This window comes from Dromaius novaehollandiae, chromosome 10 (assembly GCF_036370855.1).
Source record: "Dromaius novaehollandiae isolate bDroNov1 chromosome 10, bDroNov1.hap1, whole genome shotgun sequence".
Classification (NCBI taxonomy): Eukaryota; Metazoa; Chordata; class Aves; order Casuariiformes; family Dromaiidae; genus Dromaius; species Dromaius novaehollandiae.
Genome location: NC_088107.1, coordinates 12,845,724 through 12,872,462, shown reverse-complemented (window position 1 = coordinate 12,872,462; position 26,739 = coordinate 12,845,724). Strand labels below are relative to the sequence as shown.

Below are 26,739 nucleotides of genomic sequence, written 5' to 3'. Positions count from 1 at the left end.
CTAGAAACTTGACCTATTCGTGTTGTTAAAGCAAACTCCTTCTAATCTAAATATTTTAGGTTTTGATAGAGTTATTATCAAGATCAGTCAAACGTGCACTTTTCCAGTTGATTTCTCCCTCTGAAAGAGGGTCAGATGCTTGCTGAAGATTGGCTACTTTATGGCATTCTGCAATGGGGGGCAAACTGAATTTAACCATGCTTTAAGGCTCTTTCATCCTGTTGGAATGGTAGTGAGTGGCCTCGGGGTAAACGAGACCCTGGTCAGAGGTCTATAAATATTTACAAATTCTAAATGTGAGCTCTCTCTATTAACTCAGTATAGAAAACTCTCCATTTGTTAAACTATAAAGGCAACTCTATTCCAAGGGATTAACCCTGTTAGATTTCTCATGCTCTTCAAGGAGCTCTTGGATGGAATTGGCAAACAGCTGGCAAATATTCACATGCCTCAACGGACCAGTGGTTGCGTAGCAAGAAGTAAGAGAAAAGGAGAGCTGAATTATCTTTCCAGAAACCTATGTGGAAATCACCGAGTACAATGACTTACTCAGTTTATAAGTCCCAGACTCCCAAAGGAGAACACTCAGCAATTAAACAGCTCTGAGAACTTTCTCACAAACCCTGGTTAGAGTGCAAGAGAGCTGCTTCCTAAGAAAGATTCATAGTCTTCAGACTTCAGTTCGTGCAAAAGTTACTCAGTTTTGAAGTAACGCAGAATACTTGCATTTGGCTAAACAAACAATTAAAAATAGGAATCTTTTTTCTCACTTAAGAGCAGATGCCACACGACCACAGAACAGGACAATTTGCCCCTTCTTCTAGCAAGATGACGTCCTGGCTTATGATGATGATTCTTTCCATTGACTTCAACATATTTTGGATCTGGATTCAACACAATATCTTAAGGAAGAAAATCTATCTCCTACTACCAAATCATTGCCTTTTGTTACTAAACTCAGAATGGACTTGTATCCCTCCTGAAATAATGAAGGTAAAATTATCACCAGGAAGGATACTCTATTCCCTTCAATGCAACTCAGCCTGCAGCTGTGAAATTCTATACTTTGGAGATGTTTACTTTAGAAACAAGAACTTCACCTATCCTTCCATACATTAATTACATATTTTTTATTTTTATAAGGTATTTGTTATAACAGCTTTAATCTTAAAAAGACAACCCACCTTTAAAATATTGAAATAAATCCATTTAAGTAGAAAAGTTCCCCAAATCTCTCTTACCAGTGCATGTCCTGTGGTCTGGCATGAGTGCAAAGCCTTGTTTACAGCTGCATTCATAGCTGCCCTCCGAGTTTGTACAGAAGTTCTCACAGCCACCATTCATTATGCTGCACTCATCAATGTCTAAAATGGAAAATATTGGAGTTAAAATCCATAAAACCTCTTTTTTTAAAGCACATTTCAAAGACACACTCAGAGTCACCTTTCCAAAAGGGCATCAATACAGCCTCCACCCTGGCACATGGATTTTTACACACTCCTTGAACATTCACATGTTTGCAAATAGGGGCATTGGGATGGATGCCAGGCAAATCAGAGAGGGAAAGAGATGAGATTATCTGCAGTTCTCTTTCTACATAAAATAGTACCACTTCTGGGTTACCACTCTATCACAGAGGCAACAAAATTATTTGTACGGATCAAGGAACAAAATTATTTCATATGCAGGATTAAAGCTGGCAGATTTCTGCATGCATTTTTGAGAGACAAAACCTCGTACGCAAATGAATGAAAAGAGCGCAAATAGGTGATTCAAACTGGTTATTTAAGAACATGTGGCTTTTAGAAAAAAGTTAATAGAAAGGCCCTATATTTGAGACAATTATAGATGAAATTAAGAAAAATTCAACTGAGCCACATGATCCAATTCCACGGTCTGTCAGGAATGCTGATTTTTAATAAAATACAGAACTCTGGATATAACAAGCTGTTCCCTCTTCAGTGTCAAAGTCTTAGGTAATCTAAAATAGTATGCTATTTTACATGTCATGATTGATTTAAAAGAGAAAGTAAGCTAGTACAGAATTAATCAAAGCATTGCTATGACTTCATTCTTCTCAAGTAATGGACATGAACACTTTGTTTCTGTGCATACAGCTCTGACAGACTGTACTAGATTTTTGAATCACAGTTATTTTATTAGAACTAAAAATGTCTTTACACAGCTGTTAAAAATGAGATAGTTATTTGTGTTTTATCTTCCCCATTCACAACAGATCATGTATAGATTTTGTCCTTACCAATGCAGTATAATTTGTCAGGAGTGGACTGATACCCAGGGTTGCAAGCACATTGATATTTTCCGATCAGGTTGACGCAATGTCCGTTTCGGCACAGGCTGGTGCTTAGGTCACATTCATTAATGTCTGTTTCAAAAGAAAGAGGTACACATTTTGGGTCTATAGGGAAACAATGCTAAAGCAAACATCCTAAGTGCACGCACAGCACAAGGCTGGTAAATAAAGCTGTGCACAATACCCATTGTGCCTGCATGTCATACCTATACACGCAGAGATATTTGGTGAGATGTGATGACCTGGAGGACAATCGCATCGAAAGCTTCCCTCTGTGTTGATGCAGGTGCCACCTCGGCAGAGAAGGGGATTGCGCTGACACTCATCGATGTCTGTGAGGAGAAGGGAACACACATCACCGCAGGGGCCAGAGCTGTCCCACAACAGCAGACTCAAGGACTCCTGGGCATCTGACCTCTTGTGAACACATCCATGCAGCTTCTCTTTACTCAAGCCCTCCTCCAGCTGCTGACCCTGCTCCCTCTCCAGACCTCGCGACACAAGCTCTCCTCCCACGAACCTGACCACACACACTGACAAAAGGCACAGCACGGCTCCGTATCACCCCGTGCACAGCCCCTTGCGGCCCCTCTCTGCTGCCCTACCCCGCTCCAGCCCCACATGGACACACTCCAGGGCAAGTTACCTCCAGACAGATGTTCACTTCAGACAGAGAAGTGGGATGGGCTAGCTGGGTAATACAGACCCCAGCAGAATGAGATGGTTTCTGAGTGTGTACAGTCAGATCCAGCTCAGGCCTACTCTAAGTAAGGACCATCGCTTGCCTCCCCCTCCATTCCTGCTGAGACTCTCTTCCTTTCTTATACAGCCTAAAACTGTTCACTGGAAAGTCTTCACCGAAAGGTGTTTCTTTTGTTTGTTTTTTGTTTGCTTTTTTAAGTGTTAAGATCTTTCTGGAGGGCTTTTGCAACTGTCCACTTTCCAAAAAAATTCACATTGCAGTTTCAAGTCACGGCATATCTCTGAGGCTCTGATTCGTATAAGAATTTTTCTCTGTCTTGACCGAGCCCTTCTCTCCCCACAGTCTGCTCCCCATCATGGTGCTGTCAGCCCAGATCAGCTTCAGTCAAGCTTTTAGAATAACTCTAGTGCTTCACAAAACTAAAGCATACATAGAGTCTCTATTGCACATCTCTGGTCTATAAAGAACATACCCATGCAGTTTTTCATCATCATAAATCCACTTTCATAGCCTTCAAAACAGTCACATCTGAAGTCCCCAGGAGTATTGACACAGACACCCTGGCCACAAAGATCAGGAGAGATGCGACACTCATCAATATCTGTAACACAAAACAACATTTGCAGTGTTTTCAAATCAGTTCAGTTTTTCCTTTTCCAAATCACAGTTATGAGAGACACATCTATGCAGTTTACCTGTGCAATTCCTTTCTTCGGAATCAAGTGCAAATCCACTGTCACATCTACACTTAAAACTGCCAATGGTGTTTCTGCATTTTCCATGGGTACAAAGACTGGGGACCATTTTACATTCATTGATATCTGAAAATGAGACAGATAGAGATTAGGCATTCAGTCACCAAGAAAGTTAGCAAAATACCCTTCCAAGAAGGACAGGTTAGTAAAAATCTAAATTCTGCAATAAGAAGCCAACCACAATTACAAATGCAACTTCCCACAGCATAGTGACAACCATTATTAAGCAACTACATTATTATCTTTAACCAAGGATTTCAGAAGAGCTTTACAGGGAGGTAAAAATCTTTAACCCTATCTGACAAAAATCACATGTGGGGAAACAAATGGAACAGGCTAGTTAGTTTTCATTTGAACATACACCTCTTTCTCTTACACTGACTGAAAAAAGAAAAACCTGTGGAGGCAAAAATGCCAGACCAAATTCAAAGAATTATTTGACAATTTATGGAAAAATCTGAACCAATTTACCTATTTATAAATATGTCTAGATCAGTTTTCTTCTTTTGATCTTAAGGATACACAGGAAACCCTGAATTTCAATAAAAGGGCAGGGATGCTCAGGGAACATTTTCAGAGTGAATGCTCATAACGTGTTGCTGGGAAATAGGCATTGCTCTCTTTGAGCTAGTAAAATAGTGACGGAACAATCAACCACATCTGTAACGCAAATGCAATTAAGGTTCTAAGGAAGACTGTTCGATGCAAGGCTACTCAAGTACTGCACAGACTTCCTAGCTCCCCTCTTCCAAGCCTCAAAGGGGGAGTCTTTGAGAAAGAGAATGAGACACTGGGAATGTAAGAGTCTGACACCGTACTCCCTTTACAAGCCATGTTTCTCACTCCCCTTAGCAGAGACATATGACATTATCACTTCATACAAAAACACAGCACAAAAGAACATTGCCGACTTCACAGCTTATTCTTTCTCCTGATAACCACCCCTCCTTTTTGGGAGCTTTGTATAAATTGATACTGACTTTCACCTAATCACCAAGGCAGACACTGTGTATACCAGTGAAACTGCCAAGAGCACTTTCTGCCATAAAACAGTATTATCTTATTCTTTCTTTGTCTTGTCAGATCTGATCCACAGCTAACTGAAGTCAATGGTAAGATTTCAGTGGACAGAGGATCAAGACTACAAGGGCCAAGGGAGCTTCTGAAAGAACCACTCTATCTGGGGGTTCCTGATAAAAAAAATGTGACTTCTGTGAGTCGCAGAAAATACAATGACAATAAATAAAAGCCCAAGTCACAATTCTTTACGGATAATGAATGGCTTAGCAACTGTTCATAAAAACTAAGGCTGAAACTACCAACAACAATTGTCACTTTTATTTATATTTTCCCCTCCGATCAAACTTCAGAATATTTAGTTTTGGGCTAACTGGCTTTCTTTAAAAATATTCACACCCATTTGCGCTTCTGATACTGTCTGGCTTATTCCCACCGATAGCCTGGAAAGAAGGCTTCCAGCACAGGATGCTGGAGTGTCACTATGTGATTCCTGTTAATGCTGGAAATTTACCAAGCACAGCCATAACAAGCCTTAGTTTACAGTAAATCCAATTCTGCTAATTTGAGCTATCATCCCAGAAACATTTTTCTCTACTAATCTACTACCTCCACAAGAAATTCCCAAATTACTGACCCTTCCTACCTTGCTCCACAACAGAATTCAAGTTACAGTACCCTGCACAGGTAAGCAGGGGTGCTCTTTTGGTACGTCCAAATTTGACTGCTCAGTTCGTTCCAGTTCATGCATTAGGTGGTGTCAGATTTTCAAAGCTATTTCATTGGCCACGTATGCCATCGCATACATCACAGGAGGCAAAGTCAGGGAAGTGGAACAATTTAACCTCTCTGGCAGAGACACAAATTTAGTATTTTGGGGCTGCAATATTCTATGTTTTTTAATAGCCTGTGATACAAACTAAATGAGCTTATGTTTCATTCTGGCTTTAATTTCCATGAAATCTAATGGGATTTTCAAATGTGCCTAAAGATTACCGAAGCCAGCAGGATTTGATGTCAATGAACCACAAAAACATTATGTACCTTTAGAGAAAGGTTTTCCAGTTATCTCTATTTTAGTAGAGAACCCAGGTCCTCTTGGACAAAGTGCTTCATACTCAGGTGATCCTTTCAGAGGACACTCCTCGCACTCAAAGCCCCACGCTGCACCCACTGAACAGCAGCAAGCATCCATTCGGTGTCGGCCTGGTATCTGTAAGGCGCATTGCTCATCTTCGTGCTGCAGGTAGCAACTCTCCAAGCGAATGTCTGTTGGGCAATTGAACAATATGTTGAAAGAGAAAGAGAGAATTTAGTTCACTGCAGAGGAATCCCTTTCCAGAATCCCTTCACAGGACAGTTTGCTACATATCTTTGTGGACTCAAGAGGAGTGTACCAATGGCACTGTAGAGATCTTAACAGTGAAGTATTAACGCTAAACTCTGAAATGAATATTTACATATGAAGTCATTTTAAAGTTTTCTGTAAAATGGGGCTCAACATCTGAAGTAAATTTTGGATCAGGAGAGGGCTTTAAGCATGATCAGCTTATCATAGCTATATAAGGCCCCTTAATTACTACAAGCTACATCTCATCCTGAGAAAAATGTTGTGCATTTACTGTTTTAAAAGGACAAACATGGTTTGGACAGAAGGTAAACAGTATATAAAACTCATATTTCTGTTGCACTCCCCAGTCAAGAAATACAGCGTGGCCATAACACTACAGGCTTCCTCACATCTACAAGCCTTAGTCCTGGCCCACCTCCCTTCCAGCCATGTGACTTGGTGGGACTGCCAATAAAGAGTGCTAAGAGCATGGATGAACTGTAGGGTTTAGTAAGATGAACAGTCTGGACCTAAACCAGGGCTGTTCACCAGCTAGCAGATGGTGATGGACTTTAGCCACTACCACTGGCATCTGCTTATGTTCCAGCTGAACTAAATTCATGTCCTCGATTGACTCCATCTGAAAATGATTTATGTGGAAAAAAAAACATTTTCCTTATTGGTAAGAAAACATACGGTGCAAATGTTGCTTGTCACATAGCTTTGCTTCTCCCTAGTAGACTTGTAAATGGAATTAATACCTACCAAGACATGTCCGTCCAGAAGCATCTAAAGTCATTCCATTGGGGCACTGGCAAACAAATGATCCCAAGGTATTGACACACTGCCCGTTTGTACAAACTCCTGGGAACACCTCACATTCATTTACATCTATTTCCAAACAAAATGTGAATAAAAGTAATCACTAACATGCTAAACACCAAAAACTGGAAAAATTATGAACATTCTAATATTTGTGTTTTAGGATAAAATACAAAACCACAGCAGTTTATATGGCCTGACAAAATTCCAAATATTCAGGATTTCCTATGCAAGTCAGCCAGAACAAATTAATTAAAACTGCTGATGATTAGAAATATTAAGTGTGGCTATTTGCCATTCTTACATGGATTGAGATCCAATTCAAAAGTAACAAAAAGAAGGGGCACTGAAAAATAATTTCAGTTTCATTATGGGCCAGATTTTTAAAGTACATGGGCAAAGAAAGATGAAGGCAGGTGCATAATGAAATTATGCATTATTCCCGTGAAATTAAATTATGCTGTTTTCAAATGTTTTTGAAAGTATTATCAGGCACACCTCTGCATTTCTGGACACTAACATCACCTTTGAAACCTGGCTCTAAAGTTTGTCAGTAATTAGCAGCTTTATAGATTAAAATAAATACCTTATCACTACATGGAGTTTAACTTCATTAAGTAGAAGATTATCTTTCTATATTTAAGTGGTAAATTTGGCACTTTTTTTGGTATGATAAACAGGAAAGGATTATCTGTATTAGCTTGGCCTCAACATAAACAAACAGTTAGTAATATAAGTACATGGTCTTCCCACCAGTGTTTTTTATGAAAGGCATACGCTTCGCAACTCCCTTTAGGAAAAAGCCTCCAGCATTAAATTAAGGCCCAAGACAAAACATAAAAGTCAGAAGAAAATAATAAGAAGAAATTAGAAGGAAATGACTCTGGTAATCAAAACTGAACACTCATTTTCAGCCAGTGATCAAGAAGCTGGTAGCTTAGATTCACTAGGCTTCTAAGCAAAATCCTTAGCGTGAACAGACTCTCTGCAACTCTTAAACTGCATGGAGCAGGGTGGACAACAGAAGTAGGGTGGACCATCAGTGGCCTCTGCACTTGAACAGATACTATTAACAAAAGCTCAATATTGACTAGAAGGCAGGAAGCCTACAGACTATCTAAAACAGTTCATAGCTGGTGAACAATATTCCAGCTGACAACTCCAGGGCTCACCCGTAAACTAGAGGAACACTGCCAATTTAGTTTGCTTATTTCCTTGCACAAGGTCCATTACTCATTTTACATGGGCTGTGTATGGGAGAACTGAGTATCACCTTTTGGGAACTAAACTTACTCCCTTGTCCTGTTTCTCACTTGCCAGTAAATTTCCTAGAGCTCTTCCCCTGTCTTGAAAAATGCTTACATTGGTTGAAACCCAAATACTGCTTTAGTATGCTAAGAGCAGGGGAAACTACTCTGAAAAATCTGGGGCTATCCAGGTCCCATTGAAACGAGAAAGATTAAAGCATGTAATAGATGTACTCCGAAGTGCTGGTAAAGGAAATGCTGAAAACAGTTATGTCTACATCTTGGAAGGATAAACTTTCCATCCCAGCAGTGTTGAAAATGTTCTAAGACTTTCCTTGTGAATAGAGATAGGTGGGGCCACTTTTTTTTTTTCTTTTCTTTCACTTACACACTCCAGAAAGTGTTGCTGAGGTCAGATAAGTTATGTACAGTGGGTCTGCAGCACGGGTGTGCCAAGGTATTCAGTCATCGTTTGGAAAGCAAAGAATATGTGTGAGGGTGTTCCTCTTTATTTTTTTTGTTTTATTTTATTTTTTGTTGAGAAAAAAAAACAATGTTTCTTTATGGAAGCTACATATGGGAGTAATTTTTAAAAAATATTTTAACTGCAGTGTCATGTCAGATGTTGTCAGTCAGGATGACCCACAGCAGTTTGAGACTCTCTGAGCTTCTGCATATTATGGAAATATGCAATACTTTGCCAGGGGTTCAAATCAATTCAAATGAAGATGAAATAGGGTGGAACCTTCAGTTCTCACAGAATAATACATAGCCATCTCACACTGAGCAAAAAGCTACACATTTAAAAAATGTTCAACATTTTCTTTAATCAAAGTTTAACTGTGTCCTGATGCTCTTTTTTAATAAAGCAGCTAAAACTATGGTTTGGAACATGTCTGATTTAATGTAATGTTACATGGATGAAAGCCAGTATTAAGAAAAAACCTTCATGTGATATATATTCTTTAAACATTCTTCTTCTAAAGCATACTAACGGCTTGTCGTATCATTGTATCAATAATGCCATGTTTTATTACATATATGAGACACATATTTTGCCCAAATAGCTTACTAAGTTAATAGTATCTGAAAAGAGAGAGTCATCTCCTTATACACATAGACACTATTTGCAAGTGTGTACTTTGAGATAAACTGTGAGTATGTAGGAATGTTAAACAAACTGAAACCAAATTCATTACTGACATAACTCTAATGAAGTCAATGGAATTACAAGAGGTAAGTATTTGGCATAGCATCCCTCTATGCTAAATTAACCACTTAAATCAAAACACTGGCATTTTTTTCATTCAAGTTCTGATTTATGCTAAGGCAACAATAAATACCTTCACACAATGTTCCTCTTATTCTTGAATATCCCTTTTGGCATATCGGGTCTGTAAAACAAACAAAAGTGAACTTTTGAAACGCTACAGTCCAAAGCTTGCTGTTAACTTATTGTGCAAAAATGATCATGTGAAATATTATTTAGAGTTTATTGCTGTGAGAAGTCTGAGTGCTTAGACAATCTCTGAGTATGTTCTCAAATAATATTTCTCAGACAAGATGGGGCAACTCTATAAACTATGTAAAGTGTCAGCCATTATCATCTTTTCCTTCCATTGTGTCTTAGCTAGCTAACTCAAAAGTCGTTATATCATTCCTGCTTCATTTAAATCAATTAATTCATTTAATTTGATCACAGGACATTACAGCCACATTTACCACTGATGGAAGAGGATGAATTCTACTAAGATGTGAAGGATGAATTTAATTAAAGACTTGAGGAAATTAGCAGCTTTCAGCCTATAGATATAACAACCCACACAGACTTCTGGGTACTTCAGATCATCCCTGGGTTCCCGGCTCATCCCACAGTTCAATCTAGCTGTCAAGTAAACATGCAGAGACCTCAACCCTTTTCTTGACCAACCATGTGATTCTCTAGGTCATCAGTTAATCTACAGAGTATAGTAACAAAGGCTACTCCCTCTCCTCCCTCCATTACCACATCAAGATCCATTTGTTGCAAACATTTTCTTGGGAGCTCTGGGGAACGTGCATCTACTGCTACATCATTAGGAACTCTAGAACACTAATTATGAGAAAACATGTTAAAGTAATGCTGCAAGTTACAGACTGTAGGTGTGGTCACTTCCCTTCAATTTAAATTTGTAAGATGTTTACTATAAAAGCCAACTTTAGAACCTTCTGTAGCTACGTGCCACTATCAAATATTAAGACATCTCTTTCCCAGACTGAATAAGGAAAGAGTTTTGGATAATAGAGCAAGAAAAATGATTTGACCAGCCTGTGGCGAAACGACTATGACAATAATGTGGGTCAGCCTCAAAACAGGATAAAATCTGGGTTACTGAGGATATATATCTATCGTAACACAATGCCACATTCATCATGATAAAGCAGAGCTAAACGAGACACAGAACAGCTCACAAGGCTTCCAAAACTTTAAGGATTATATGAAAATAAATCCATTCTCACTATCCTTTTTTATGCAACATGGGTGCCTAGATGACCATTACCCTTTTCTACACACTGAAGGAGTACACCAGGGACTACACAGTTAGACAGCTTTAACCAGCTCTCCCTTTAATAAGCTTATTCTTTTTGCCTGAACGTTAGATTGTTCACTCATTCCAGTAAAATGGGAGGGAAAGGAGATGGCACACATATTACTGTCTCTGGTAATGTCACAGCTGTGAGGGACAGGAGCTGTGAACAGGAATTTTAAGAGAATAAATGATCAGCGTTACCTCGTTCACATGGTGTACATGGGCTACCCCAAGCAGCGCCTAGTGAGGAACAGCACTGGGACTTCAGAGTTGCTCCATTGATATTTATTTCACATCTTCCATCCACTATGTTCTGCCAACAGGTGCCTTTAACAGTTTCTGTCAGGAAAAAAGAAAAGCCAAGATACTGTCATGCAAACTGCTCAGCACTACCCGTGAATATATTTACCAACATACCTGAATTTAACCGTGACAAAAATTGTCCTTTCATTTTAACTTGCCACATCAAATTTGAATTTATTTTAAAAGATCTTAATTTATCCTTCTCTATGCTGGGCTACAGCGTGAAATCCAGCACAGAGCCCTTGCAGGACCCAGTTTACGCTTATTGAGCTTAATAGGGAGTACTCCAGCACCATTCAAGATCTGCATTTACTGTGATCCAGACCAGAGGCAAATGTAGAAGAAGAGGGTAGATATGAACCTCTCCTAGATCTTCCATTAGTCTACTAGATCCTCGAGTCTGGATATCTGATCCTCCCATATACAGAGTGGCAGGAGATAGCTAAGGACTAGACAGAGCTCTAGCTCCACAATTTTCCTCACTGACTAGGCTATAAATTTTTGTTCCTCCAGAACAGCTGAAGGAAGAAATTATGAGCCCACACAGCAACTGAGTCATAGTGTTGTTCCATGGCTGTTCCGGACTATACACAACTTACTGAGGCTCCATCTCAAATCAAAGGCTGGCCTTTCCACAGACCAGATCTTAAGAAGCACGTTCACCTTGTTTACAGGAGGATCTAAGCAGGCGAGCATAGTTCTGAAGAACTGGCCTAAGCATTACTGTAGTTGTTACAAAAGCCTTTCATCTCTCTTTCAAATATGACATGGAAGCACACTGTGTTCTCAAATGCTCAGATTCACGTTTTACGTACCCACGGTAATGGTGAAAACAAACACTTTCTTAACATTGTTTCTGTAACATTTTCCACTAAACTTATTTACCCAAGTTATTTTTAAATATTTTCTGAACTTGGTGTACAATATTTGCGTGTCACTGGACATTTTCAATCAGCAAACAAAAACTTCAGAAGAATAAATACCTATGCAGATGGTTCTTGTTGTATCCAATGTACTTTCAGGAGCACATTCACAGGCGAAAGAGCCGGGGGTGTTTTTGCACACCCCATTAACACAGGGGTTAGATTCACACTCGTCAATATCTAGAAGGGAGACATACTGCCATTAGTGCCAGGAAATATTAACAAAAATACATAAGGCCTTTTTCACCTTAGGTAAAAATTGAAGAGTCTCTCCTCATGATAGGTTTCCCTGATATTCTGTTTTTCAGTTACGAAGCTCTTCACAATAGACTAATGACATACGTGACTTAAAAGACATGCTAGCAAGTTAGAACATTAAAACACTGACCTCAGTAAAAGCATCTCATTTCTCTGTGAGGTCCAGTTACTACCCTGCTTTGTGGTGATGGACTGGGATGTTTAAGTGATTTAATACACATCCTGTCTGTGGCTCAGAAAGGATTTCAAACAAGGACCTGTCTGGCTCTTTGTTCTTCACATAAGAAAACAGGTTAGTAAAACCTGCTGCTTCTTAGGTTTTCTCACTCTTGGCAGGGTGCCCACTCACCAGTGAAAGTCCATAAGAAGAGGACTAGCACAGGTCTGATATGGGCAATTCCACTAGGTTATCTAACACTTGCATATTACGGCCTTGTCTCTCCTCTTTCCCCTACTTCTCCCTACCATTTCTCTATGTGTTTCTAGTCTTCGTATTATATCTTCATCAAGGTTTAAAACATTCCTGGCACAACCTGCGAATGATCTCAATGAATACAACTAGGATGGAATGGAGTGTTGTCAATTACCTTCACATGTTTTCAGGTCAGGAGTGTATACAAATCCTTTGGGACAGGTGCAGGTGAAACTTCCAGGGGTATTTCTGCATTGTCCATTGTCACAAAGCAGCATGTTCAGTGCACATTCATCAATGTCTATAATGAAAATTAAGAATTTTTAAAGAAAGAAAAAATTCCTGGAGTAGAAGCCATGACAAGATTCCTCTCCCAGCAGCCGTATTTCATTAGATTTTGTGTATGTGAAGAAAGGAAGGAGACAAAGGGGAGGGAGAAAGAATACACACACATGCCTTGTACTGTTTTTCAAAGATGCTAAGCCACAAAAACTACAGTAACACTAGAAAAAACCCACTAATGTGAAAAATCCCACTTATTACATCTTCCTTCTTAATGAAAATTAGCATTAAAATACTGGTAACAATAGCAAATTTATGGATTCAAACCACACAAATATCACCCAGAGAAAACATTTCTATTTTGTTTAAAGAAAAAAAAATCTTCCCTGTATATTTTTGTTGACTTTTTTTTCTATGCTTTATTCTTTATTAGGCTCTTCTACTCCTTTAAGAGCTAGTACTTGCTTTGTACACATATTCATAATATGTGACAACCGAAGCATTGTTTAAAATGAAGTTGGGAATCATCCTTTCATCTTGCCTATACTGTAGAATAGATTTGTGCAGTCTCTGATCCCCTGCCCACCAGACCCTATATTGAAAAAAGAAATGAGAAGAGAATTGGTTTGGAAAGGTTTGCTGGTCACCCTGATCTTTACATCACTGTTTTTTCCAGCTCTGCTCTCGACTGTCTTAGATGTTACGGTTAACAGGCCTAATGTGAGTCTACGCTTGCTTTAGAGGTGAAAAAAACTGAATAAAAATGCTAGCGTAGATATAAATCTTAGAGAAGCTAAATTTCAAGAGCCCGTAGGAAATCTTTGGAAATGCTGTGATCATTAGAGAGAAGTCGCAAGAAAGTGGCAAAGGGCCATGAATGGCAGGTGAAGATCAGGAGAGACCCAGAGAGCAGACAGGAACAATTGGCTAAGTCAGAGCAGCCTCAGAAAGTGTTGAGAGAAGTTGGGAAGACTGAGAGGGTCAGAGCAGCAGCTGGGAACAGCAAAAGTGCTAGGAAAAGCAGGGAGATTTGCAGAATAAAACAAACCGTGTGGGAAGCTTCACAGGAGTTCAGAAAAATTGAGAGAGGGCCAGGTGGAACATTATGGAGGAATGGGAAACAGCTGTGATGGAGCATGGATGTGGGCTGCAACAGGGTGGGCTGGGGAGCAGCTGGAAGAGCCACAGATGGACAGGGAGAAAAGAAGGGATGCCATAAGTTAGGGGCAGTCACTGAAATGGGACGTGGATAATCAAAGACAGAAGAGCAAATGGGAAAATGGGATAAATTACAGCACGACTTCTATCAAAGATAGATCAAGTCAGATTATTTGCGTATTGTTTTTTTAAAATACAATAATTGATATGTTAGACCACGATTACGCATATGACTTAAGCTATATAGATTTAAGTAGAGAGTACAGAATCCAAATAAAATTATTATGTAAGCTGGAGATAACAGGAAGGAATTTAACAACTTTAAGGAAGATCCAGAGCTGGCGGAAGGACAGACTATGATAGGGTATATTAAAAAGGGGAGTCATCATGATGGATAGAGGATATTAACAATGTCTTTCAAAGATCAGTCTCGGGACTAGTTCTATAATATATTTGTTGCAATGTAGAAATAACAAATGAGTGAGATCAAAAACTGTGGACCCTACTACATGGAAAGTTATTGCCAATACAGAGAAGGACTGGATGCAAGAAGATTAAAATAATCTTGACAATGGCAGTGAGACAAATAGGATAAATACAATCGCTGAAGTGCAAAACCCTGCAATTAGGGAATAACAACAAGAACAGGTTATAAACCAGGAATCATCAGTTGAAGGCAACAGAGAAGAGAGAGTTGTGAGTGTAACTCCCAATCAGAGGTTGACACTGATCCACAAGTTTAACACATATTTAAGAAAAGACTAATGCACTCTAGATCATTTTTGAAGGATATTCTTAGGAGAGATGACAAAGTATTGGTACCACTGTAAGAGGCATTGGTGGGAACTCATTAGACTACTGTATACTGGTCAGACAGTTTGTGTTCAGGAGTAGCCTACGGCCTCTTCTTCTATGAAAAGACTGAAAGTGTGGATTTGGATAGCTCAGCCAACAAAGCGTGAGAAAGGATATGATGATTCTTTATGAACACTAGGGGAATAAATATCATGGTGCTAAATAAAAGGATAATACTATCACAACACTGACTAGTCATAAACTGGTCACAGATAAGTTTCAATGGGAAACTAGAAGAAATTTCTAATCAGTTGTACAAAGAGGTCTGGAATGATGTGCCAATGCAGGGGTGGAAGAAAGGAAACTAAAGGGTTTTCAGTAGGGAGCTTTTGATGAGACTGTGTAATGGAACAGGAGAATTGCCAGAATTAAAATTTGCAATAGCAGTCCATAGGCATCTGACAGTTTTCTCTGTTAACAGCCCAGAAGAGACCGGACTGCTACCTATTTGGATTCTCTTCGTCCCATGCCACAGGGCTTCTGTCGTTCACCCCTAAGAAGCATTGTTCTGTGATGAACAACTTGGCTTCGGATTTTTTTCATTTGTACAGCACAGGAAATCAGCCCTAGCTAGAGATGGCACGCAGGCAGAGTCTGCTGGTGCTTCTACTGATATTATGTTTCCCTGTGTCTGGCCAGTACACTTCACCACAGTTAAACCAATAGCCATGCCTGAAAGTTGAGAGGGAATTTTCCCCAAAGACAGTTTTGGCAGAAACCATACAAGCCTTTTTTTAGCATGTGGGATGGTTATCTTCCTAGGATCAGTTTTCCTTAAATATCCTGCTGTTGGAGGGACCTAGCACACTGATGATATTGGCTCTCTCCTGTGGTGCATTTTAATTGCAGTGTCAGGTTTCTTCTGATGTTGAGAAATGTTGGTGCTGTTGAAGCACACGTTCAGTGAACTTATCTGAACTAGATCTTTACTGCCTGGTTGCCAGTGACTCGAGTCACTGATGACAACAGTCCCTTACTGTCCTACGTTGGAGGAGTCGACGAATATTGGAAAGCACAGAAACGAAACTCAAGAGAATTTAGCAGAAACATCTAGAAACAGCAGGAGAGCAGTTAGGAAATCTGATGAAACAGAAAATTGATGAAACTTGTAAAAGATAAAGGAGGATAAATGCAAGCATCACACTTCAAAAGGAAAAATGGGACATTTCATACCAATGCAGTTTTTCCCAGTTGAATCCACTTCATACCCCGGGTCACAAATACATTTGTATGTTCCATGCAGATTCTCACATCTTCCATTTGGACAGAGATCAGTATCCAGTAAGCACTCATTAATATCTACACAAAGGTTTAAAAAAAAAAAAAGAAAAAAAGAAAAAAAGAAAAAAAAAAAAGAAAAGTCAGTTGTGTGGGCAGCTTCCTTCTTTTAGAATAACAAATTCTTCAAACTAGAAAAAGATGTATTTTCAATATTACTTCCACTGGCTGCTCCACATTTATAATTGTGTATTTCTGATTACAGAACTGCAATCTAAATAATCACACTCAATAACAAAAAGCATCCCTGTCAGACTGACTTAAGACCATCTCTAATGCACAAACATTTAAAACACTTGTAGATAAGAACTGGGATGTTAAACTGAGGTCTTACATTTATAGATGAACAGGTACTAATACTCCCCATATTCCCCGATTCATAATGTTTCCAGGTGGCATCACCCCACAGAGCATGAACAGCTCTTCTTTCTGAATGCTTGTCCCTCTCTACCACCAGCAAACTTACTAGTGAGCATTGCCTGACTTTGGGGTTACGATTTCATAGCCCTAAGACTGCAAAGCTTTTACTGTAATCATTTGCTTCTTCTCTGTACTTACTAACCAAACTGTGTTGGCCTGGCTTCTGTGACTGAGGTGAAAACATGCAAAGAAACTCAATGCCCAACATGGCTTTATGCTTCCGGATGATTTCTTTTAACAGGGAAATGTGCAAATATGACTCTCATAAGTCATATAGGTAATGACAATGCTCACAAACTTGCTGCTGTTTTATAACAGCACTCACACATATTCAATGTCATCAAACAGAGAGAGCACACTGGTGAAATGGCATTCTCCACTCATTTCATCTTAAATTCATCTATGTGTTGCAAACAGCCATTTGGATAAGCCTTCCTCCTACCCTTTCCCACTGCCACCCCTCCAGTATGTTTAAGAAACCAAGGATATTGAAGGTCACACTTTTAGCCAGAACTTTTTCAGTTCTAGTTACATTGGGTGATCTTACCATTTCCTCCTGCAGTCATGCCAGTTCCACTGCTGCACAGAGCCTGATATTCAGCTGGAAAAAATATTAAAACACTTACTGGAAAATTCTTTTTTAGCTCATTGATTTCAACATCTTTTACAATATGCAAATTAATTATTCCATGGAAATAACATGCCTTCCAATAATTCTAAAATTGAGCAACATGCATACCCTCACTATCTTTGAAACATCTGCTGATGGATATGGCCAAGTAAAAATTTCATACAGTGAACTGATGTATTTAGGAACGGGCATAAAGTTTGTGCTGGCCCTTGTAAACAAATGAACTGTAACACCTTCACAGCAAGATTTTCTAGAACTCATGTCCAAGTCCAAGTCCTTGCTCAAAGTGCACACTCAAAGCTATCAAGAAATAGGAAATGTTTTCTTACAAATCTAGAACATAATATTGTGCATTTAATTCCACTTAGCAGGACTGTCTGCAAGAATTGATTCCAAATCAAGATTCTTAAGGATTATCCTAAAGGAAAGGATTCCTTTCAGGAATTTTAAGTTTCTGACACAATACTCCTCTCTAAGAAATCCTCTCCTTTTCTTCCCCACTCAAAGCCCAAAGAAGTGCTACGTTTCACCATTCATGAGATGGCACTTTTTAACAGTAGAAGAAACAGGCAAAACAACACAGGAAAAATAGCTTCCACATGTGTAAATGTTCTGCTAAATTAATTCAAGTATAAAACAGAAGTTAATGATACTGAGCCTGACATTTACAGAGCATTCTAACTCTCTTATACAATAAGAAGGGCCTAGTGATAGCAGCAGCAGTTGCTGGAAAGGCTCCTTCCCATTCTGCCAACATTTCTGTGGCATTTTGCTATTCTAAATAACGTGGCACACTATAAAATGGTGGCTAGCAAGTTCCTCGGAAGAGCTCACATCAGCTCAACTAGTCTAATTTGTTCCAATGGTTTTGTCCCCCTAATGCTTTTCATAAAGCTGTCAGTTAAACTGAGATATAAAAAATAAGTCTGAAATTACCCTTGCCTACAAAGTAGGTAACAAATTAGCATGAGATGCTCCTGAGCTACATCTCAAATGGTGTCTTTTGTTTATATGCGACAATAAATCAGCTAAGTAAAAAGAATCACTTGGCAAAGTTGGGCTTTAAATGAGCTTCCTGCAGCCACCTCCACGAAACCAGGGTCTCTTACTTACTGGCTTCAGGAGGAGGACTGTGTCAGCACACTGTTCTTGTAAGCAGTGCTTTCTTAGAAGCAGATCCTGCCCATACGAATGACTAAGATTGCTATCTTGCCAGAATGCAGACCTGTTCCAGACAGCAGTGCTTGGTGGGGATTTTGGTGAGAGACTCAAGTTTTCTTAACAGTCTTAGCTGGGCTTCTATTTTCATGCTGACTATTCAAAGGCTAATTACTGTATAAAAGATTTCAGATCACCTGAATGATCTGAAATTCAGACAGCAAACATCTGACGGACAGGTGTACATAAGAATTTGAAAATATGAATTACTCAAGATTCTCCCATGAAAAATTTAAGCTTAGAACTGTACTTTCAGTAATTCGCATCTACCAAAATAGAGATGACTGTGTGAAAATCTGGTTTGATGCACGTTATGATGCTGCACCAGATCTTGGCATTTACTCATGCCTCTCACGAAACTGTCTCCTGTACTCTTCCAACAGGCAAAATAGCAGATTTCTCAAAATACATAACATGTTGTATGACAATTTAATCCTCCAGATTTAAGACACACTGTTAATATAAAACTTCATTTTACCATTGTAAAAATAATTTGACAACATAAAGCTTAGGTTAGAATACATACCCGTAAATACCCCATACCTGAATTTTGCGCTGGACAGGGCTGACAGGGCTCTCCAAAGGCGTAGTCAGTGCTGGCACAACAGCACTCTGATTTTGTAACTGCGCCAGTTAATGGTCTCACGCATTGTCCTCTCTTGTAGCCACCATAGCATGTGCTTCGCATATGTGTATCTGAGGAAAGAAATCCCTCTTAATCCTATGATAACCAACCACAGTGCCATAAATCACAACATCTATTAAATCTAGCTCAGGAGTCATAAACACTGCAAAATAGTTGTCAAAACAAAACACTGTTCACCATTTCCTGCACTTCTCACCTACCTATACCCTTGCTCTACTCAGGACGAGAAATTATTATTCTTCAGGCTCTTAGAGTTCAGACGCACAAACTACTTACCATATTTAATGACTTAACATGCATTAATGAAGTACAAAAAAAATGTCTGCGGGCTCCACAGCAAACACAGTGAGTAATGCATTAGCTTAAACCTCTTTTATTGACCCTGTAATGCTTTTTAAATTCCTACTTATTTTGCAACAAAGTACAGAAATGACTACCATAGCTCTGCTGACTATGGCAACTGTCAACTGCAATAAATCACGCACACATCTGGGCTCAAAACTTTGTGCAAAAAACATTTTTCACGGCCCCTGAACATTAATGGCAGGCTCCTTAATGACAACAGTTATGACACATTATTATGATGGCTTATTAAAAAAAATTGTAAACTGAACATTTGTAGGCAAACATTAAGATACAAGAAAACTTTATTTTTCTGCATTTTTCCCTTAGGGCATCTCAGAATACTTAGGAATGAAGGCTTACAATTTCTGTGGGTGCCATGAGTGCATATATGCACCTATACATAGCATTTTTTATGAGTACTGCTCTGTATCATAGCAAAGGTAGCTTCCAGGGAGAGGGGCAAACAGTACTTCAACTTTGAAGTAGCAAGTAGCCATGGGAATAAGGGGCTATTCCTCTGCCATGTCACAGGGGTATTAATCTCTTGTAACTCAAGAGGGGCTTGGTGGCTGCATCCCAGAGCTAGAGCTGGGTGCATCTGAAAACTTCTGGAAAAACCTCAATACAGTTTATTTTATTCTTGCAGTCAGATGATTACCTGGATTTTAACATTATTTTCTTTCCCCTTCTCAAGCTGGTTAATTGTCTCTGATACATCATGGTTAAAATCACCCCTGGTGAAACACCCTGGGATTAAGCCCACTAAAGGCACAGTAGAGCTCCTGTTTTAAATTTATACCCGATAAAAGAAAAAATGGGAGAGGAAAAAAAAAAAAACCTCACAAAGAAAAGTTCACAAAAAGTTAAAAAGGGGGGGGAGGGGAATCGCTGACCTCTGATCTTTCTTCTGAAAAAAAACAAAGAAAAAGTCAGTAATGCTATCCCAGTGCATGAGATTTAAAACGGGTATCTGTTCAGGATCAGGGCTGATACTTGTTACTTGTTAAAAACTGCCCCGTAATGACTATGAAACGCATTAGAAACACCTCAAGCTTCTTTTAGTTATGGGCAAATACGGAGAGGTGGAAAAATCGGTATGTCCCATTTTAAAAAGAGATGGAAAACTAACTACATTTTTAAGCTTAATGACAAATCAAGAATTTCACGTGGACAGAAACAGGGCAGATTCTCACCTCCTTGAAACCGATACAGTAACACTGACCTCCAGCAGAACTATGCTAGTGTACCCCATCTGCTAATGTGGCCCACAGATTTTTTTCCTTGAAACATAAAGGGAAAGGAAAAAGAAGGAAGAGCAAAACCAACTATTACAATAAATATCCCAGAGCTACTAGGATCCACTAGTGCAGTAACCCATTATACTAAGACCCACCAATGAAACTCAGATCGATCCATCAATCTAGCACTAATGCCTTGACATCGTCTGAACGCGGCTCGCCTCCCATCGAGCTCGTCTTACCGACACACACGCGTCCGTCCAGGCCTACTGCAAGGCCAGGGAAGCATTCACATCTGAAAGAGCCATCAGTGTTCACACAGCGTCCGTTCATGCATATTCCAGCTGTCTCACACTCATCGATGTCTGTTGGAGAACAGAATAAGCTTTATTAGAAATTAAATGATGCTGTGTTCAATGCCTGGCTGAAACTTGCATTTGTGCAGCTTATTTTCAGCTGAAACTTGTATTTGCAGCTATAAAAAATTACTAAATGAAAATTGGTTCACATAAAGATTTTATTAAGAATAACATTAGCTCAACCTGTAACATGGAAAAAGAAAACGCAAAACTCAGCAGAAATAAACAAAAAACAATTTTGCTCTCCTTGGTTTTTCCTTCTGCTCAAGGGGCTACATTTTCCTGGTTTGTTCCCAAGAGGTACATCCTCCAAAATAAGGGTCATTTAGGCAACAACACTGGAGGAAGGAGGAAACCGTGACTGCTAAGACAAAGAAGTTGTGTAGTGTTTAACATGGCATTCCCTTCTGAGTTAACAGCTAGTTTGTGCTGTAAGAAACCAGCCCGGATGGCAAATTAAATCTTCGATCCCCCTTATGAGGTGCCTTCCCAGGGCTACCAAATATTTTTCCTTCCTTCTGCTGCGGGTTAGTTTTTGGACCCAGGTCAGACCCTGCCTGCACTCAGTGTCTCTCTGGTTATCTGCATGACAATCAGGTTTTCACATTGATGCTCGTTACAGCCCTTTCTATTAACTTCTAATGGACAGACGGCACTCCGGCCTCGAAAGGAATTTGTTAATGATTTGAGCTCCGAGCAATTGCTGAGCATGAGATACCATCTTTGCCCAACAACAGTGCATGGAACAATAAGGCTCTGAGCAATAAAATACGAGAATAAAGCCTCATAGTATTAGACTATTACAAGGGGATGTCAAATTAGTCAAAAATTTTATAGCCTGTGTATCCTGTTAATAGTAAGAGCATTTTCTAGACACAGGGAACATGACATTATTTTATAAGTGATTAATAAAAGGAGTGTTTAAAATATTGTTTGGAAGTACATATAACCTTTATAAAATAATCACTTCATAACAACTCTCCATAATATATACAACAGACAGCATGTGTGACAATTTCCTTTTTTCTGACCTTAAAAGGGCAAATTGAGAGTGAAACACCTCTATGTTTTACTTAGTTTGTGTTGTTTGGCATAAAACAGGACTTATATGATCCAAGATTCCTTTTTCAAACTGCATTTTAAAATAGAAGTTATACTTAAGTACACGGGCTCAATTAATTTCAACTTTATCCTGCAATCTTTTGTTCCGTTTCAGACAAGTCTTAAATGCTTTTCCCACTTTAAATGTAGTCCTTATTCAGCGCGAGTAAAAACTAAGTTGGGACTTCAAATTGTGCCCCTACTGTTCAACAGCAGAGACAGGTTTTTTGCTAGATAACGTTGGACGCCTTTGACAGAAACATGGTGTATTAAAAAAAAAAAAAAAAAGCTGACGTTCCTCTTTAAAATTACTTACAGAAACAGGCAAGCAAAGTTACAGTTTTTTCCTTTTGTTGTAGTTATTTTTAATAATGTATTTTGTAAGCTAGCAAAGGATGAAACCTGATTTACAAATGTGTCGAAAATATCGTCATCAATGTTTTATAGAAAGCTGAAGTGGGTCACTCAAAATCACACCGATCAGCTGAAATCTTGGCTCCAGCGAAGACAGAGGCACAAATCCCTCTGATGCTAATGGGGCCAGGACTACACCCTGCAAATCAACTGCATACGCAGGCACAAAGTCCAAACTTCTAACCCTGACGAGGATCTGTAGTCCTCTGTGGTAGAAGTTGCCAGGGGGACAACTTCAACAAACGCCAGCTGTTTTTCGCCAGAATACCTGATTCCCAACCTGACTCTGGAAAACGACCCAGCGGACTCCTCCTCCACGTCCGATCCGCCCTTGCCTTTTGTGCTGAGCTTGCTCAGTTGTGCCAGCTGTGTACACTAAGTCCTCTAATTCTGACCAGGAAAAAACGTACTCAGACTACTGAACTGCCACTTTCAGTTGCCCTGCCATAGCTTCCAGTTCGGGGAATTACTGCTTGGTCTAAAGATGAAACAAATAATGCTTTAAACCTCCTCCAGCCTGATGTAAGTATTTTTGAAAAATCATCAGCACATCATCAGCAAAAGAAGCTAACGGTGAATAAGTTTAATGTGCCTTGTAGTACAGGGAATACACAAGACTATGGTGTAACATTCTTTTTTGGCATGTTACTTCATAAAGCCCGAGTGGAATTTTTACCAGGCAGCCAAGCATATGCCCTGCACTTATATTTAAATTCCAATTTTATGGAACTAAGTGTCAATTACAGTATCCCTAACTTTGGGTTAAAATTCCTGTTACCATTTCAAAATTCAGCTTACAGTGCATCAAATGAGATTTTTACAGGAGTAATATGTTGCACATTGCAATTCTTATGTTCCTTCGCTGATTCCCTAAAGAATTTGGGCAAAAACACATGTTCAATTCCATATCAAAACTGCGCAGGCAGGTAGCCAATTTGCTGCAGAGTGTCAGTTTGCACACATATATTCCCAGTGTGCATGAACACTAACTGCATGTGCAAGAACCAGTTTAGAGTCGAAGCACATGTAAGATGTAAATGCATTCATATCACACACAAATTCAGGGTGTGCAGTGGGAAACATCAGTGTTTCAAATCCTAACTGCTCTGTAGGACAGAAAGTATTTACTCCGTGCATTTGGGGTATACAGAGAGGACTCAGTGAGGAGTCCTCCTTACAATGCACAGGAAAAGACATTATTAAAGATGAATCTTTCAGACTTTTAGTGAATTATTAATGTGACTAGAGACATTTACCAGAGAGCTGTGCTCTTTCTAGCCACTACATTCCTGGGAATTATTTCATGATACTGTGGGGGAGTGGAAGAAAGGAGACAAATAAGAAGTTGGGAATAAGTATACTTTGGGTGTCAAGGTCTCTAAATCTGGTTTGATTTTGACCCAATAGCAATTTCACACATAATGAATGTTTGCATGCTCATTCATAGAGAACAAGGCTTACTGTAAGTGTTGAAAAGCAGTGGGAGAAAGCCTTCATTTTACTATAAGATCTGTTCCAACTTTCAGTAGGAATCAGTTGAGTTGCCTGCAATTTTGGATAATTTTCAAGTATTTTCCCTTTGATGCACAGAAGTAGCATTTCTCTAGGGCCAGAAACCCCTTTTTGGCTGTATCCATACTCCTGTTTAGCCAGGAGGTATGCAACAGAGGCTGTGAAGTCGAGAATCCCAAGTTTGGTTTTTAAGAAGTCTGAAGCAATTTATGTACCATCATCTTGGATGGTATTTCGCTGTACAGGCTGGTTTTTTAAAAAAAAATCAAAAGATGCTGAAGGCAAAATCAGGATAAGCTTTTGGGTTGAGCTTGCACGAGTGAGTCACATCGCTGTTATGACACACAGACCAGCCAGTGGTCTCTGGGAACACAACTGGCTGATATGCCAAGGCCTGATGAGCATCGAGCTCTTCTCTGCCACATCTGAGACCAAGTCTCACTTCCATCCCACACACAGGCCAGCTGGAAAACAAGCCTCAACAAAGTACAGACATACACCCATCATTTGGAAATCAGGTAAGGGTGGAAATAAAGTTGATTGCTGTAAGTATGTGTAGGCTGTGGCCAACACAGACAGTAGATCGAAGCTGAGCAGACACTTGCAAGAAATCGCATGCTTATTTGCTTGAGAAATTAAAGCACAATTCTTTCTTCTGATCAAAACAACACTCTTGCAAAACAAGAATAGGGTCTTCTCTCATATGAAATATGTGATTCCCCTGCTGTGTCCAAAAAGTTGGATAACACTGGCTTACACTTTTAGTCCAAAAGGTATCAAATGCAAGAGAGGTTCCGGAAGTTTTACCAGATTTATTGGACTGGTTTGGATCTAAAGCCTATGTCTAGACACTGTGCAGTTCAGACCTAAGAGTGGTACAGTGTTCAAGAAGCAAAGGATCCAAACTAATTTACCTTTCATGTCAGCAACTCTCAAAAATAAATTATTAATTCAAACAATTACTTTTGTTCCTGCTCCTCAGAACAAGTTGCTGCTGTGTGATCCAGTGTGACGTTTTTTCTAATTTACCAAAGTGTAAACAAACACTTTTGTTGCCTTGATTCCAAGAGTTAAAAGATTTTAAATTTTTCAGAAGAAAAACTGTAAGTAACTTGGCACAGCACTTGTTTATTCCTTATTTCGACCTCATCTCTGTGCCTATAAAATTTGCCGAAACATGAAGATTTATACACACAAAGCTTCCAGTTCCTGACAGGACTGAATGGAAACTATGATGACACAACTAGCAACCAAACTGCTGCAGCATCTCCCACAGTGGGTACTGCTGAGCTAGCGCAGCAGTGGGAGAGACCATCTTGCAGTGGTGCTCATGTCTGTGTCCTGGTCACGCAGGGTGCTAGGCGCGCCTTGGAGATGCTGTATTGGCTAGGAGCACCAAGGCAGGAATAGGAGAAAAACTCAAGAAAGGCAACGAGCCAGGATGTTTGGGTGGCCAAACGCAGAGAACGTTAAAAGGCAAAATGCAAAAAGCAAGATGTACTGGAGCCAAACTGCAGAAGACCTCATAGGCAAAAAAACAGGAGTTTAACTAGGTCAGATCACACAGTCTTTGATCAAAGAATACTTCCCACTGGCTGGTTAGGGCTGTTGCTCAACACTGTGGAGAGGACAGAATACTGTCTTGCACAATGACAAATCACTCCAGCTGATTAAAAGAGCATATCTGACCAGAACTCTGCCCAGTACTTCTTGTCCCCAAGAATCACTGTGAGGAAATGCGGTGATTCTTGAAGCTACCAGAGACATATGACTAACAAGCTTTGAGGACCTGTAATTCATCGTGCTCACCTCTGCAGTAACGTCCATCAGATGCTAACTGGAACCCTGGTTTACAAATGCATTTAAAACTGCCATCTTCGTTGATGCACATCCCGTTCAGGCACATGTTCCTTATGCTGCATTCATCCATATCTGAAAGCACACACAACAGACATAACGGTCACACTGATAATGCAGAACTCCTACTGATTATATCCAAAAGATAAATCTTAATTCCTTTTTTCTGCTTGTCAGGGTACATGATAAATATCAACATATGATGGGACACACTGCACTATCCTAGAGGCTGCATCAAAGCGGTGACTCAGGATTTTACCAATGAATCATTAACATACAAAGGTATGCATATAAACACAGCAAAGAGAATGAAAAACAGATGAGAGACTGGACAGCTTAAGAACTGCCAGTTGGTAAAAACCTTAAAAAAAAAAAAAAAAAAAAAAAAAGGAGAGGGGGAGAGAGAGAGAGAGAGAAAGGTTGAAGATTGAATTGAAGACAGTCTGCAGTCTTGATGTAAATAAAAGGCAGACTAGCAGCAGCCTCCATTTGGAACGGTGAACGCAATTTTATGTTACTAAGAACACCCGAAGGGGCAGGAGGAGGCATTTGTGTTATGAGTGCAAACTTCTGTAACCCCTGTTTGGTGAGTCTGAGATTTGTGACGTGGGAGACTTCCCACCACCAGCGCTCAACTACGCAGTAGCACACTGCATTCTGTTAGCATTTTTACCATCAAATTCCATTTAGAAAAACTCTCTCTCTTCCCTATCATGAAGGTTGCATATGAGGGTACTTATCGGCTACCCATAGCTTCACATTGACATTATT

General features: G+C 39.5%; 1 protein-coding gene across 2 annotated transcripts in view; it reads right to left on the bottom strand.

Annotated features, from left to right (window-relative positions):
* The window catches only part of FBN1 (fibrillin 1), a 163,756-nt gene that overhangs the window by 54,960 nt on the left and 82,057 nt on the right, over positions 1-26,739 (bottom strand). For both annotated transcript variants that reach the window (XM_064517333.1, XM_064517334.1), the window contains exons 15-30: positions 25,921-26,043; positions 20,968-21,090; positions 19,040-19,192; positions 17,195-17,248; positions 16,123-16,248; positions 12,830-12,955; positions 12,045-12,164; positions 10,960-11,097; positions 9,532-9,582; positions 6,885-7,010; positions 5,834-6,058; positions 3,713-3,838; positions 3,490-3,618; positions 2,521-2,646; positions 2,261-2,386; positions 1,242-1,364 (exon numbers count right to left, since the gene is read on the bottom strand). In XM_064517333.1, the coding sequence (XP_064373403.1) occupies positions 1,242-1,364; positions 2,261-2,386; positions 2,521-2,646; positions 3,490-3,618; positions 3,713-3,838; positions 5,834-6,058; positions 6,885-7,010; positions 9,532-9,582; positions 10,960-11,097; positions 12,045-12,164; positions 12,830-12,955; positions 16,123-16,248; positions 17,195-17,248; positions 19,040-19,192; positions 20,968-21,090; positions 25,921-26,043 (1,995 nt within the window). The remainder of the gene's footprint in view (positions 1-1,241; positions 1,365-2,260; positions 2,387-2,520; positions 2,647-3,489; positions 3,619-3,712; positions 3,839-5,833; positions 6,059-6,884; positions 7,011-9,531; positions 9,583-10,959; positions 11,098-12,044; positions 12,165-12,829; positions 12,956-16,122; positions 16,249-17,194; positions 17,249-19,039; positions 19,193-20,967; positions 21,091-25,920; positions 26,044-26,739) is intronic.